This window comes from Patagioenas fasciata, chromosome 19 (genome assembly GCF_037038585.1).
Source record: "Patagioenas fasciata isolate bPatFas1 chromosome 19, bPatFas1.hap1, whole genome shotgun sequence".
Classification (NCBI taxonomy): Eukaryota; Metazoa; Chordata; class Aves; order Columbiformes; family Columbidae; genus Patagioenas; species Patagioenas fasciata.
Genome location: NC_092538.1, coordinates 10,071,617 through 10,085,331, shown reverse-complemented (window position 1 = coordinate 10,085,331; position 13,715 = coordinate 10,071,617). Strand labels below are relative to the sequence as shown.

The 13,715-nt window shown below is 40.7% G+C and overlaps 1 protein-coding gene across 5 annotated transcripts; it reads right to left on the bottom strand.

Annotated features, from left to right (window-relative positions):
- Positions 1-110: 110 nt before the first annotated feature.
- TRPV1 (transient receptor potential cation channel subfamily V member 1) lies at positions 111-13,700 on the bottom strand. Of its 5 annotated transcripts, XM_071817100.1 has the most exons (17): positions 12,452-13,700; positions 11,336-11,540; positions 8,989-9,304; positions 8,273-8,439; positions 7,818-7,970; positions 7,287-7,427; positions 6,520-6,818; positions 5,722-5,898; positions 5,331-5,495; positions 4,956-5,051; positions 4,319-4,389; positions 3,467-3,632; positions 2,666-2,732; positions 2,086-2,402; positions 1,376-1,503; positions 1,008-1,123; positions 111-451 (listed from the first exon to the last, which is right to left on the bottom strand). In XM_071817100.1, the coding sequence occupies exons 3-17, from the start codon at positions 9,288-9,290 to the stop codon at positions 285-287; spliced, it is 2,532 nt and encodes an 843-aa protein (XP_071673201.1). In that variant the 5' UTR covers positions 9,291-9,304; positions 11,336-11,540; positions 12,452-13,700; the 3' UTR covers positions 111-284. The 5 variants fall into 5 exon arrangements, 4 of the variants coding, with proteins under 4 accessions (XP_071673201.1, XP_071673202.1, XP_065708967.1 ...); XM_071817101.1 differs by lacking the exon at positions 5,722-5,898; XM_065852895.2 differs by lacking the exon at positions 11,336-11,540.
- Between the last annotated feature and the right edge of the window lie 15 nt (positions 13,701-13,715).

Below are 13,715 nucleotides of genomic sequence, written 5' to 3'. Positions count from 1 at the left end.
ACACTTCATGAAGCAGCCCAAATGCAAATATCTAGCCAAGTAAATATAAACCCAGTAGTACAGACAATTTCTGGCAGACTTATATTAAAAATAACCATGAAGACATGAGCTTAAACAACAAGTAGTTTATTTAGCACACTTAATAAATCCTTGCACACAGTAATTTCCTAAGGCCTCTGACCTTTTGCTGTAAACCCCTGTTCTTATGAATGAAGAGCTCTAACCACCCTGCTTGTGAGGACCAACATAGGCAATTAGAATTAACCACCTTCTTAAAAATGAGATTAGGCTGACTTTGGAAGTGACTCCTTCAACATTTCAGAATTTTCTGGCTCATAATATGGCTCCAAAATAGGTTTTAATTTGACTTCTTCTGGTATTTTTTGAGTCTCTTCTCTCCTGCTTCCATCTCTTAAGAGTGGAACCAAAGTTTTCCAGTTTTTCCCTGAAACTACAAAAGAAAGGAATGGTTAATTTCTTCCCCTCCACAGAAACAGAAGAAAATATACAAGTGGTTTAAATAGGAAGCTGATGAAAGAAGAAAGAAGCACGAAGAAAGGGCTTTGTGGTTTTCTTCCCCATACTGTTCCATGAGTTTTCCATATTTCATCTGGCAAGTACAGCAGAGACTGATTGTACAGTTTAAAAATTCTGTGCTGGATGCTGAGCTCCCAAACTACAGGGTTTGGGGTCTCCAAAGTAGCTTCCTGGCTACTTGGCTGCCATCCTACACTGTTCCATCTCCTCAGGATTCACACTTTATTATCTGCCTCGTAAACTCTACAGTCAGAATGATGTAGAGGGGGCTTCTATTCCAGAGAGTAAAACTGCTATGTGAATAATGAGCCCACTTAATCCTTCACATTTTGTGCTGACTGAAAATGCCATTAACTTAGAGACTGCCATTATCATTAAGTGCTTAAAACTGACTGCCCTCTAACAATTAATCGATGCTGCTTCTATCACTGCGTAGGCCATACTAGGGTTGAGGTCCCCAAAACCCTCACCTCTGCCAGGCTTAATAGAGTAACTGGGATTTCGTTTGAGGTCCCCCGAGTAACCAGGGTCTTCATTGATTATGCCCAGATTAGTATTCCATGTGGACCAGTTCACTTCTTCAACCCTGGGGAGAGAACAACAAACCCAGTATCTATTCTAAGGATCACCAAACAACTCCAGGATGAGTTTCTATCACATGCTGCCACCTCTCCAGCCTCAGGTCTGACCCAGAGATCACACTGAAGTGACTACTGCAGACAGTGCTAGTGCACTGCTTTTCAGCAGTGCTCCAGGAGGAAAGTTCTGCTTCCCATCACCAGACACCTTAATGCTGTTTGTCTATAAAGACTGTTCATTTGACATACAAACAGGTTACCTAAAGCACCATCTGTAATCATCTTGGCCGTCAGGTGTGATCCCCACCAAGACTTGCTTCCCAGACCGGAATGAGTGCCTCAAACAGTTCAAGTAGCTGTTTTCGATATCCAAGATGGTGATGGCTCTCTACCAGGTAAAAGAAAGCAGACCACTGAGAGGCTGCTGTCTCAAAATCATACAAATCCTGAATTCTACCTTTATTTTGAAAGTGTTGACCTTTTACCACTGTCACTGTCTTAGAGCAGGCATCATACCCATCTCTGAAATATTACCTCTGTTAATTTGTCATTCAAAATGTTAAATTACTGCTCTGTGATTAGAATTATGACATTCCCTTTCTCACCTCAAACAAAAGCTGATGTGCCTTTAAGATTCTGGTAAAGACTGGTTTTCCCCTTGCATAATCCCTGTCTTCAGACTCTGATCAAGATTTTCCATCATCAAAAGCCCAAATAGCTCTAATTGCAAAAGTATTTCTTTTCGTAAATTCTGAACATCTGTGGAACACTGGGAACATCTGTTCAGGCAAAACATCAAATATGAATAGAAAAGGAACTAATACATTTTTTGGGGAACTGTTCAGGGGAACCAGAAAGAAGCAGTGACCTGTTATTTAGAAACAGGTCAGTTCCTAAAGATTCTCTCCAAAATCCCTTATGATTCCCCAAACCCACTTTCTTGGATAGCGGGTTCACAGAGCCAATGTACCTGGAGTTTCCAGATGCTCTTGCTCTCCTGTGCAATTTTGCTCACCGTTTCACCCATCAGTGCAATAAGCATGTTGAGCAGGAGGATGTACGTAAGGATGACATAGAGAACCAAAAGGATGACAAACACGGACTTGAACCTGTAGTTCTCTGTGAACTCCAGGTCCCCCATCCCAATAGTGAACTTAAAAAGCTCCAAGCAGGTATAATACAGACTATTGTAGGACGTGCGGCCGCGTTTCACATGGGAGCATCGGGCATATTCAGAGCTATTTGTGTCTTGCCCCTCATTGTCATCTTCAATTAAAGTCACCACAGCTGTTGCAAAAGAGGAATCACATATGCAGGATAAAAATGCAATTTGAGATCATAATTCCATTGCAAGCAATGAAAAAGAGCATAAAGGTAAGACATGTTCTCTTCAGGAAATTACTATACATAATGGTTAGTCTGAAGAGATTTGGGTTTTTGTAATTAGGTTAATTTGTTAGTTTTTAGTTGGAAACAAAAAGTAACTTGAAAAATAAAATTTTCTGAAATTCTTTAGGATAACAAAAAGATAACTCTAAGTGTGATATTACCTGTAGAAAAACCCAGCAGGAATACTAGGTAGACAAACATGAAACGACATAAATCTCTAAGGATCATCTGTAAAGGGGAAACAGAAGATTTTTATATTGCTAAAACTTGAATACAAAGTGCAGCAAAACCTGGTAGAAATTACTGCTTCAGCTCAAGAAGGCATTTGCTGTGAACTGGCCGTACATGCACCAAACTGTTGTTTATCCTGCTGAGATAATGAACTTAAAAACAGAAAACATTTTTCTATTATTCATGCAACAGTTTACACACATATGCAAGACAGATGCCTGCCAAATAGTTTCATCTTTGTGAGTACAAACCACATTAAAACAGTTGCATCTTTCTTCTTCCCCTCTTGGGTTATCTGGCCACATTATATACAGAGGTTTATTAGCCAGCTAGTGCCTCTTAGCTAATTGCTCTGTTTGGTAACATTTAAACTATTCCTAAATAAATTTCCAGCTGGTAGAAAGCTGTGTCATTTCACACCAGACCAGTCTGTGCTGTTCTCAGTCTTTCATCCATGCCTATCCCACTGTAGTTATTTTGAAGCATGGCAAGTGATGATAATATCAAGAGTGCTATAAAATAAATGGATGAGGAGCAGGTGGGTTTTCTACACATCCTAATTGGATCAGTTCACTCAGAAAATAAATGCCAAGTGCAGTAAACTGACACAAGATTCCCCAGTGACATCATGGAGGTAGATTTGGTGACTTCTCTCCTGGAAATGGGGCCGTTGGCAGCACTTTCCTGATCTGAACACTCTGCTGGCCTCAGAACCCACTCAGTGGACTGACCTTTGCGATCATGACAGAGTAAATGCCCATCTGCTGGAAGCCACGGGTGTAGTACAGCATGTTAGCCCAGCCCAGTGCCAAGGAGAAGACCATGGAAGCCACGTAGAGTTCCTGGCCACAGAAGTACAGCACCACAGAGCTCAGGAGGAGCAAGGAGTGGACAAAGCTGAAAGACAAGCATGGTCTGAATGCAGAGGACTGAGATGGCCACAGGTGGGGGGAACAGAGGAGCCCCACAAGGTATAAAGAAGAATGAGGAATTCCCCAGAACATAAAGGAGCCTTGGCAGACATTTCCTCTTTTCCCTTCATTCTTCCCCATCTCAAATCCTTCAGTTCCTCTTGCAGACTCCTCAGTTTCCTCACATACAAACTTCTGTAGTCTCATCCCTACTCATCCTTGTGACTGCAAGAAAAGTCCTTGAAAACACCTATTTCTTCAGCACTCCCTCCCTTTCCACAGACCCATGAAATGACCCTGTCTAGCTGCACTCCAGCTGGCAAGAGAAAGCACACAAATTATGGAGAGACAAAGGTCCTTTTAGGAATAGGAGGATTTCTGCACATCCTATGTATGCACTTGATGGCAAATCCAATATCGAGATCTACTCCTAACTCTGGTAACATGACACAATCAGTGAACTTCTCAACACTTCATTTGCTTTACCTCCAAAGGAGGTTACTGATCCAGACCCATTTGTTCAAGTGCTGACATCTATTGACAAGTATTTTGGAAGGACTCAAGAAATTATGGCAAAGTATCTACCTATTACAAGTGGCTTCAGCCAAAGCTATAGAACTCACACACTCATCTGCTCTATTCTGAAATGCAATCAAAGATACTGGAGCTTACAAAAGAACCTCACTGTAGCTGTCAACTATCAGCGTCTTGAATGATGGGCGCCTCTGCACGAAATACTGTATCTGAAAAACAAAACAGGAATGAAGATCAGGTTTGCATCCAAGAAGGGATAAAGTATTCCATGTGAATGCATCAACTAAGCACTGATACCTATACCTGGGAGCTGGTACCTATAAAGCATCTCACAAGAACAGCTCAAAAACAACACTGGCGTAAGATCTACGGAAGACTCTTCCAGTAACACGAGACTTCAGTCACTGGTCTGAGGACCCGTGATTCACTGCACTCTCCATTGGCTGCCAAGAGGAAACAGGGGACTTCAAGCTTAGACAAGTAATCTTTAACAGAGGCCTGGCTATTTGCAATACCCCATTCTTTAGCTTTGCCCAGGCTAATTGCTGAGATGCTCATTGACTTTTAAGTATTGTCTTTTTTTATACAACAGACAAAACTGTATCTTAGCCAGTGGCTCATTAGTAACCTCAGAACTCCTAATCAGGCCAAGGACAGAGATTTGTAGCTCTTGACTACAACATGGATTATCTTAGCAGCCAGTTCTAATGAATAGGAAAGGCCTGTTTAGTTCTCTCCTACACATGCCCAAAGAGCAAAGTTTCAAATATCTTACCCCTCTGAAAAAAAAATAGAGGCCTCCCAGTACACTCAGGATCTCTCCAGTCACTCGAAAATATTCCCCAGTGCTGTGACCAAACGTAAAGGGTGGCTGTGTAAGACAGGAACATGGATACGTTCAGCAGAATTGGGGACAGGAAAGATCTGGCCTTGCCAGCAGCTGAAAGCAACTACATTTCTGGGGGAACAGGTTAAGTTTCTGAATGTGTTGCAGCAAGGGGGCAAGAGCGGGGAGGAAGCAGGGTCAAAACCTCCCTCCTGCCTCAGGAAAGAGAAAAATTCTGATTTTAGGAGCACACATTCAAATGGAAGGCAGATCTGGAATATCATGCAGTGAGTGGTTTCCCAATATATAACATAAGTAACGTACCTTTTCCTTCTTCTCTACAGGTCTGTAGTAAGCAGCAGCAGTGAGGATAATGATATGCATGGTATAGACAAAGAAGTTGAAGTAAAACAAGTGTTTGACAAACCGGTCCCACTTGTCTTGCAGCAGCCTGTTAAGGGGTTCCACCAGCAGCATCTCATGACGGTTCTGAGCAGAAGGAGAAAGAGAAGAATCTTGATGGGACCAGTAAGTACTGGGCTTTGAAAACAGCAAATGATACTAATCTTCAGCAAGTGCTCCCTCTAGTATCCTCAAACTCAGGAAAGGAGATTGGTTTCTAGAAATGAGGCAAAAAAATGCAGTGTGGAACACAGAGCTTATCTCTAGCAATGCCCCAGCCTGTGAATAAAATACCAAGGAGGTGCATACTCACTGGTGTTTCACTGCTGTAGGCAATAATCTCAAGCACTGAGTTTTTCTCACTTGTGTCTATAGAGGACAGGTCATAAAGAGATGAGTGGACAGGCCCATAGGCCCATTCAGTGAACTTCCTAGATAAGTGTCTGCACTCAGGATCTTTGATCTCTCGTCCGAGGACGTAAGCGAAAATCTAATTGCAAAAGAACAATACAACCAACACTTCAGTGTTACTAGGACTCCTAGTTCCTCAATATCTCCACACGACAAAATGGCTAATTTCTCCCTAGTTTAACTGTGCTGAAGTCAACCCACTGAGGTATTGTAGAGACCAAACACTGAAGTGAACAAAATTAATACTCTCACTGGATGCTGGGAGATGAGAAATAGAAATACCGCATACAGCTTGCCATTATCCATTTCAACAGCCCAAGATAAAAGCAGAGATGTACATTACACATCTCAGAGCATACACTCATTTGAACAAGGACTGCCAGAAAGAGAGTTCTATCAGACAATCCGAAGTACAAGGCCTCTAGTAGTTCAGATGGCAGCAGAGACCCACTTTCTGTTTCCGGTGGGGCTGCCTTGCATACCAGTGGTACATGAACAATGCCAGCTGGGCACAGGCACACACAACCTCTTTTCAGCCTTCAGAGACTATGCAGTTTTGCATGTTAAACTGCAGCATCAGTTCCTCTCACTAAAAGGCCTCAACAATAAGCAGGGATAAAATCTGCCCTGTATAAATGTTTTGCATGTACTCTCTATAACTTCATACAGTAATAGGACAGAAACACATTTGCTCACCTACCCCTATCTTCCCTGTTTTGGCTGCCAGTGTTAACGGAGTCAGCCCTTTCTTGTTGGTGAGTTCTTCCAGCTTCAGGATTGGATTAATTTTGGCACCAAGGATCAATATATTATTGTACATCTTGGTCACAAACTTGGTATTATCCTTAGTATTATCTGCAATCTCCACCAGTGTGTGCAGGACAGTATTGCCCATGGAGTCCTCGGCGGCGATGTCGGCTGCCTGGTAGGGGTTCTCAAGGAGAAATTTCACAATGCAGAGCTGGTTGGTGCAGGCAGCCAGGGACAAAGGCAGCTCCCCTGCAGACAAGCAATGGGAATGAGTGGTCAGAAAGCCAATTACTGCATGTGCATAAACAGATAGATGATGTTGTTACCATCTTTCACTGTGAGAAGAAGTGAATTTCTGTCTGATATCACACCAATTCTTGTGATAACTGTTAGAATAATATTTTCATTGGTTTAACTGCATCACAGAAACATGGCTGCTTAAAAATGCACTGGGAGCTCGCGGAAGGTCACAACCTTTCAAATGATAAAGTGCTCAGAAAACAAAGGGATGCAGACACCAAGCTCACAATGAGCACCATCAACTACCAACTGTGTTTCATTACAATCTCAGCCCTTGGGAGTAAATACTTGGACTACGTGGTAGAACAGCCCATCTGGTACTTCTGTGCCTCCAGTCCCACATAAACAGGATTATTTAACAGCTTGCACTTGGGATAACAACTCAATCAATAAAGCCCATACTGTGCTTGCTCCTACCAAAATAAAAGCCTGGTTTCCCTTTGATTTTCCTGAAGAACTCCCCACAGGCTCTGGCATGAACATCTGCTCCATTCTGGACCAAGAGCTTCACCAGGTACATGTTCCTTCTCTCGATGGCGATGTGAAGTGCAGTCTGGCCTACAGAGACATTCATCAGACAGAAATCTCCAACATTTAATACAGACTGAGAGCTTTCAGGCACCACAATTCATGCAGCTCCATGTCAAATGGTGGAACTGAGAGCTTTGCAGACTAAAAAGCTCTAGAACTAAACAAAAAAAAAAAAAAAAAAGAAGGCACAGACAGCAAATACAATTTTCTCTTAAATCAGTAGATATCAAAAATGGCACAATATTGCACCTTTCACTAACAATCAGTGCATTTGTGCTCAGGCAATCACGACGCACTGGAACTTTGGGGTGCTGCATCCCCAGGCATAAGGTTTCATGTGGAAGACTGAAAGCCCAACCTAATCCTGTCTTTGGTCTTGACACCAAGCGTATTCACTATAGCAGCTGTTTCTCTTACCCTTGTAGTAGTTGTCAGTGTACTCCGCATTAACAAACTCTTTCAGAGTTCCAGTTTTCCTGGCAATATCCAGCAGCAAGGGAATGGTATCATTTTTCCCATCATGTAGATTCAGCATGGCTTTCAGTAAGCAGGTTTTCCCAGTTTCTGGCTCTATAACACAAAAAATAGCAGCTATATAGAAGTGATGACGAACATACCATCTACTCCCAAGCATGCAGGAATTAATGAGGTTCTTTCAAAAGACAAGAAAACTCATTCCGGGTTTCACAGAAAATGTAATCTTTTTCGAATTCTCCAGTAAGATTATGATCAATGCATTGCCAAATCAATAGGGAAGTACTGGCTATTAAAGGACCTCCTGCAGACACTTAATTATGTTTTTCTGTTTTCATCTCAGAAGCACTACTGGAAACACAAGAGGACAACTTAAGACATGTGACACTAAAGGTTACCTTTGAACTCATCATCTGTGAGATGCTTCAAGGTTCTATTCAGGTAGAGTAGCAGATCATCCAGGTCCCTTGTGTTGCCTTGGGCTACAGCATCAAAAATCCTTCTGCGGTCATAAAATTTGAAAGCTTTTTCTGAGCAGCCTGTGATGGAATCTGTAGATAGGAGCCTAACAAGGGTAAATTCCAGTTACATAAAGCCAGATATTTAGTAGATGTTTTATAAGCTATCAGAAAACTATTTTTCATTTGTTTGTGTGAATTAGTAAGCACTACAGATTAGTATAGATGGATCTGCAAAGTCCACAAGTTCAACAAAGTCTGCAAGCAACTGTCCTGATAAAATTATGTATCTGTTGCTGAAAAGTTGAAAACAAGACTTAAAAGAGGCTCTGAAATATGGCAGTCTAACTGCAGGCCTGGGAGCCAGACAATCCCATGTTCTCATGCTGAGTGATGTCTATTCCCTGAACAGCCTCAAGTGAATAAACTAAGGCCCATCACTAATTTTGGGCAAGATATCCATGGACTGAATTTTCAGAGATGCCAAGAGGCAACAGCTATTGTCAGTTTCAGATGCAACACCCATTTTGGCATAGAAAACAGTTAAACTGAAAAAGTGGGCACACTCCTGTAGAAAGAATAAATGCTGCTGTAAGAAACAGAGTCTGCAGCTGTCAAACTGTTCATTACAACCAAATCTTACAAGGCCAACTTACTTGTGAAGTTTCCCCCTTTCCAAATTAGCATGAAATTTGATGACAGAAGGTGCCATCAGGTGATCCATCTGGTAAATGGAGTCCATGGGAGCCATGTCCTTGTCACAATCCCCCATCACAAACCTCCCACGTCTTGCAAAGATGTTGCTTTTGGGTGGCTGTGCCTTGGTGCTGAGTATACCCTGGAGGCTGTCAGGTGTTTCCAGCATAGAGTCCTCTCCGTCCGTGTGTTCATCTGTCACTTCAGATTCCTCCATGTCAGAACTGCCAAATTTCTTCATCTTCCCAAGAATGGATGACATGACGAGAAGGTAGTCTGTGAGAAACGACACAAAGACCTCAAGTCAGCATTTTACAGGGCCACAAGTCCCCTTTTTCCTAGGGCTACTCTCAACAAACAGCAGGGAATGGATCGATTGGTGTCATCCAGAAGTGAGACAGATGGACACATATTCACTATGCCCAGAGTTGGAACAGTCTAGTAGGTCATTATCTCCATGCTGTTTGTTCCTGTCCCCACTGCCCTCACCCATTTCAGAATAGAGATCGCAAAACAGAGCGTCCCAGAGCGTGCCAGCCACCTCACTGCAGAGCTGACTGCTTCTGCGCACAACTAGGGTCTTATTCTCCTTCAATCACTATTAAAGCCTGAACAATCTCTGCTTTTCTTTTCCAATTTCTAACTGCTTGTGCCACAATATATTCTCATCAAGCATGTGATAAAAGCCTGCTTGTGCCATAACCATATCACAGCAATACTGAGCACAGAGGATTTCCTGTATATAGGAAAATTATCACTTAATGGCATTACCAGAGTTATGGCAGCGCTGTATGAAAACTGGAGCCTGTGATTCTTAGGAGATGAGCGTCATCTCAAACACGAGCCACAGAAACAGAAAGGGAAAGGTTACCGCAGATAAGACTATAAGACCACATGTCTGATCTTGTCTGATTTACAACCACAAAGAATTTGACACAAGTTGACAAATATACCATAATATACTAAAAGCAGAGCAGTCCTTTTTTTTTTTTCTTTCTTATCAAACTGTTTTAATCAGACAAATGTTGGTCTTCATGCCACTGAATGCGAAGTATTCAGAAACTGCAGCAGTGGTGACAAGAATGCATCCTATTTGAACTCCTGCATAGCTGGCTCTTAGAGAGAGCTGATCAGACTTAGAAACACACCCTGAAATACCAGACTGCTTGGAAATCTTATGGCTTTGAGCACAGGAATGTCACAAAATCTTTACAAAGCCTTCAGTCATAAACCAAATTACAGTGGTCAGGAATCTTCTCTGTACATTCAGTGTAAAAATGTCATAAACACATTTCAAGGTTGTCTCTCTTCACAAAAATATTCTGAGGGGTTGTCTGCAAACCTACATTGTACATGAAAGCAAGATTTTCGGTTCTATGGAACTGTTTAATACTCACATTAAGGGTCAATTGCATTTTCCTGTGCAAGGAGGATAGGAGATAAGTTTTTGTCAGGCATTTGCCTTTGTTGTGATTTTGCACAACATACACATAAAGAGAACATCAATTTGCAAACTTGCACATTTAGGGTTACTGGAAGCAAACCAGTGTAGTATAGACAAAATACTAATGACTACAGTTTAACTCGCTATGTCCTCTGAGCTCACCTTTCAAGTTCCTTGTGTCCTTAGAGTAATTCTGAAAGAATACCTTAATATCTTATTAACTTAATTGTTCTAGAAATGAGAAATTATAGATAGTAAAATACTTCCATTTGGAATATGATACTAAAAATACAGAACAACAATTATTTCAGTGAAAAAGTTGTAAAAATAGCTTTATAAAAAATTGAAAAATACACTGGGAATACAGTAATGTATAATTTTAATTTTTTTGTCTTATTTAAATTAATGTGGACTGAGCCAAAAATGTCAGAGAGGTGGCTATGGAAAAATGGAATCACTTATTTTCCATAGAATAAATACAGTATTAAAATCCATAAAATAAACTCAATCCTGTCTCCCTGACAATTTGCTCAAACCTCTTTTAGTCATTATATGTGCTTGTTTCTAAACCCTGTTGGTAATTTCAATGATAATGAAGACAAATCCATATTTCCTCATGAGTGTTAATCTGTAAGGGAAATAAACTTCAAATTCTGTGGAAGGATTCTTTAAAAAAAAAAAATCCTAAAAAATGCATAACCTACTTGAACTCTTTGAATCCTACGTACACTGAAGTTTGATACAATGAGATAAGGAAATATTTTTGATATAACGTCTAACCACGTCACAAGTTACAATAAATACGAAAGAGAGTTTACAAGTAGCTATCATCCATGCTATTCAAATATACATGCAGAACTTACAAATACTGCAAAAAATCCTGTCTTCTGAAAAATAGTCCAGCCTCAGTAAATACCCTCTGATTTATAGGAATGTGGTGCCAGATATTCCTCGTCCAAGGTGCCTGGACTGAAAAGACCTCAGAGTTTGCTTCTCCACTTCATTTGTCTGCAAAAGTGTTCTATGTGTCTGACGATTTTTAGAATCAAGGGAAGTTCACTAGAAGAACTGAGAATAGAGCAATAAGATCATTAGAACAGTTCTGGAACCAGAAGCATCAGTAGCTTCTATTCCCAGGAGCTTAGCAAAGCTCTTTACAAGAATTGCAATAAGTTGCTGTTGTTTTTCTCCTTCCCTTTAATTGCATTTAGTAATGGATACTCTTCTCCGGATTTCCTCTTTGTAAATACACTCAAGCTTGCAAAAAAAACCCAAAAACAAACCCCAAACCACCAGACAATTGTTTCTGTGGGTCACAGTTTTCATTTCAATTTACAAAACTTTGTAAAATATGCCACGGCTCTTCTCTGAGATCCATCACTTTCTGGACATCTTTCTTGGGTGGGTGCTATAAAGCCCCACCAAGTATTTTAAAGATAAGCTGATTCTGAACAGAGCTGAGGGAGAACCAATGGCAGAAAGGCCATTCTATCATTCCATGTTCCTACTATGCTTTGTTTAAATAATATCTATGTAATAGTCAGCTTTGAAATATGTCATTATGGGAAAAAAAAAAAATCTTATCTAATCCAGGATGGATCTAACATCCCTAAAGATGCACAACTGTGTCACAGATTATTAAATATATAACTTACATAGGATCTTTCTACCAAAAACTATTCTAGAGAAACAGCTTTTCCAGCAGGCTGAGCTGACAGGCTGCAGCTGTCAGGCCAGAAGCAACCTCCAAACCTCTAGTTCCTGAGGTTTCAAGTGACATTATGGAATTATTCAGTGAAACTAGCTGGATTGTGTTTTGCAAAAAGTAACTATCATTTTAGTCTTACTACCTATCTATGCAAAAAGAATAATAAATTTGCCCATTTAACAGCAAACTAATTATAATACTTAAAACACCCTACAGCATTGTACTTAAAAGAAATAAAATACCTATTTATTAATGCGTAAGTATAGATTACCAATAAGCCAGGTCCTTAGCTGGTGCTCCTGGAGCTTTGCTGAGCAGATCATCTCACTCAACAATACAATTAACTTCTTTGCTGTGTCCAAAGCAGAGACTCAGTAAGAAAACTACAGATATCAGCGGCAGGTCTTTCTTATTCAGGCTCTAGATTGTTGCTGGTCCCTTTGGCTAAATGCTCCTTCTCCCATTCAAGGTATCAGCTCCTTTCAGTCTTACTGTGCTCTGATGTACACACTTCAGCAGCTTTCTGCTGTTTTCTGAGTTTTGATGCCTCCTCCATCAGCCTCCTTGAACTGTATTTCTTGTGAAGATGTTTCTTCCTTCTTACCAGCAGCACTCCATTGCTTTTTGCAACAGTTGTTGGACACATCATATTCCATCTCAGCAGGGACCTGGTTTAAAGGTGCAAGCTCATAGAGAGATGTGAACACTTATCAAAATTGGCCACTAATAAACAAGAAGGAAATTATTCCTTTTTCTTGGGCCTGCATCCAACATGCTGCCCAGGCTTTGTGCGACTTCTGTGCTTGAGAATGATTTTACCGCTTAAGAGCCCTCTCCATCACTGCAAATGGAAAATCATCAGCAGATGTGCCAGAGATCTTAAAGATGCATCCCAAGTTGGCCTGCAGGTCAGATATACTCCTGCCTTCACTAATAGAACCTAAAACCAGGCCACAATTTTACCAACTTCTGGAAACAAATAGCACTTAATTTCACAGTTAACAACGTGCTGGAATAGTATTATCAGCTCTTTCCAGTTACTCAATAAAAATTAAAGCAGATCTGCTAATACAATATTTTACAATAACAAAAAAGGGAAGACAACATACGGCAAATGCAGACTTTTTACAAAACCTTTACATTAGTCTGCACTTTCTCTGTAATTCCTCTATGCTGTCTATATGTATGTATATTGTGAGGCCGCTTAAGGACAAGGAGTCTCTAATGAAAGCATCAGACTGACTTACAGACACTGACTTACCTCTCCTAGTCCTTCTAAACATGTTTCCTACCAGGAAAATGAGCCTCACATGAACTATCATTTTATGCAGAAAGTTAATGGATCTTTCCTAGTCACTCAGTCAAACTTAATGTGATAATTACTTCTAATTCACAAATGGGAATGACAAAGCAACAAAATGTGTACACCCAGAAGCAGAAGAGGACACTAATTGCAAGCTTTTTTCCTCTACTGTAATGAGTCAGATGGCATGTTGAATACAACTCCAGAAAAAGTGAAGTAAAACACTGTACAC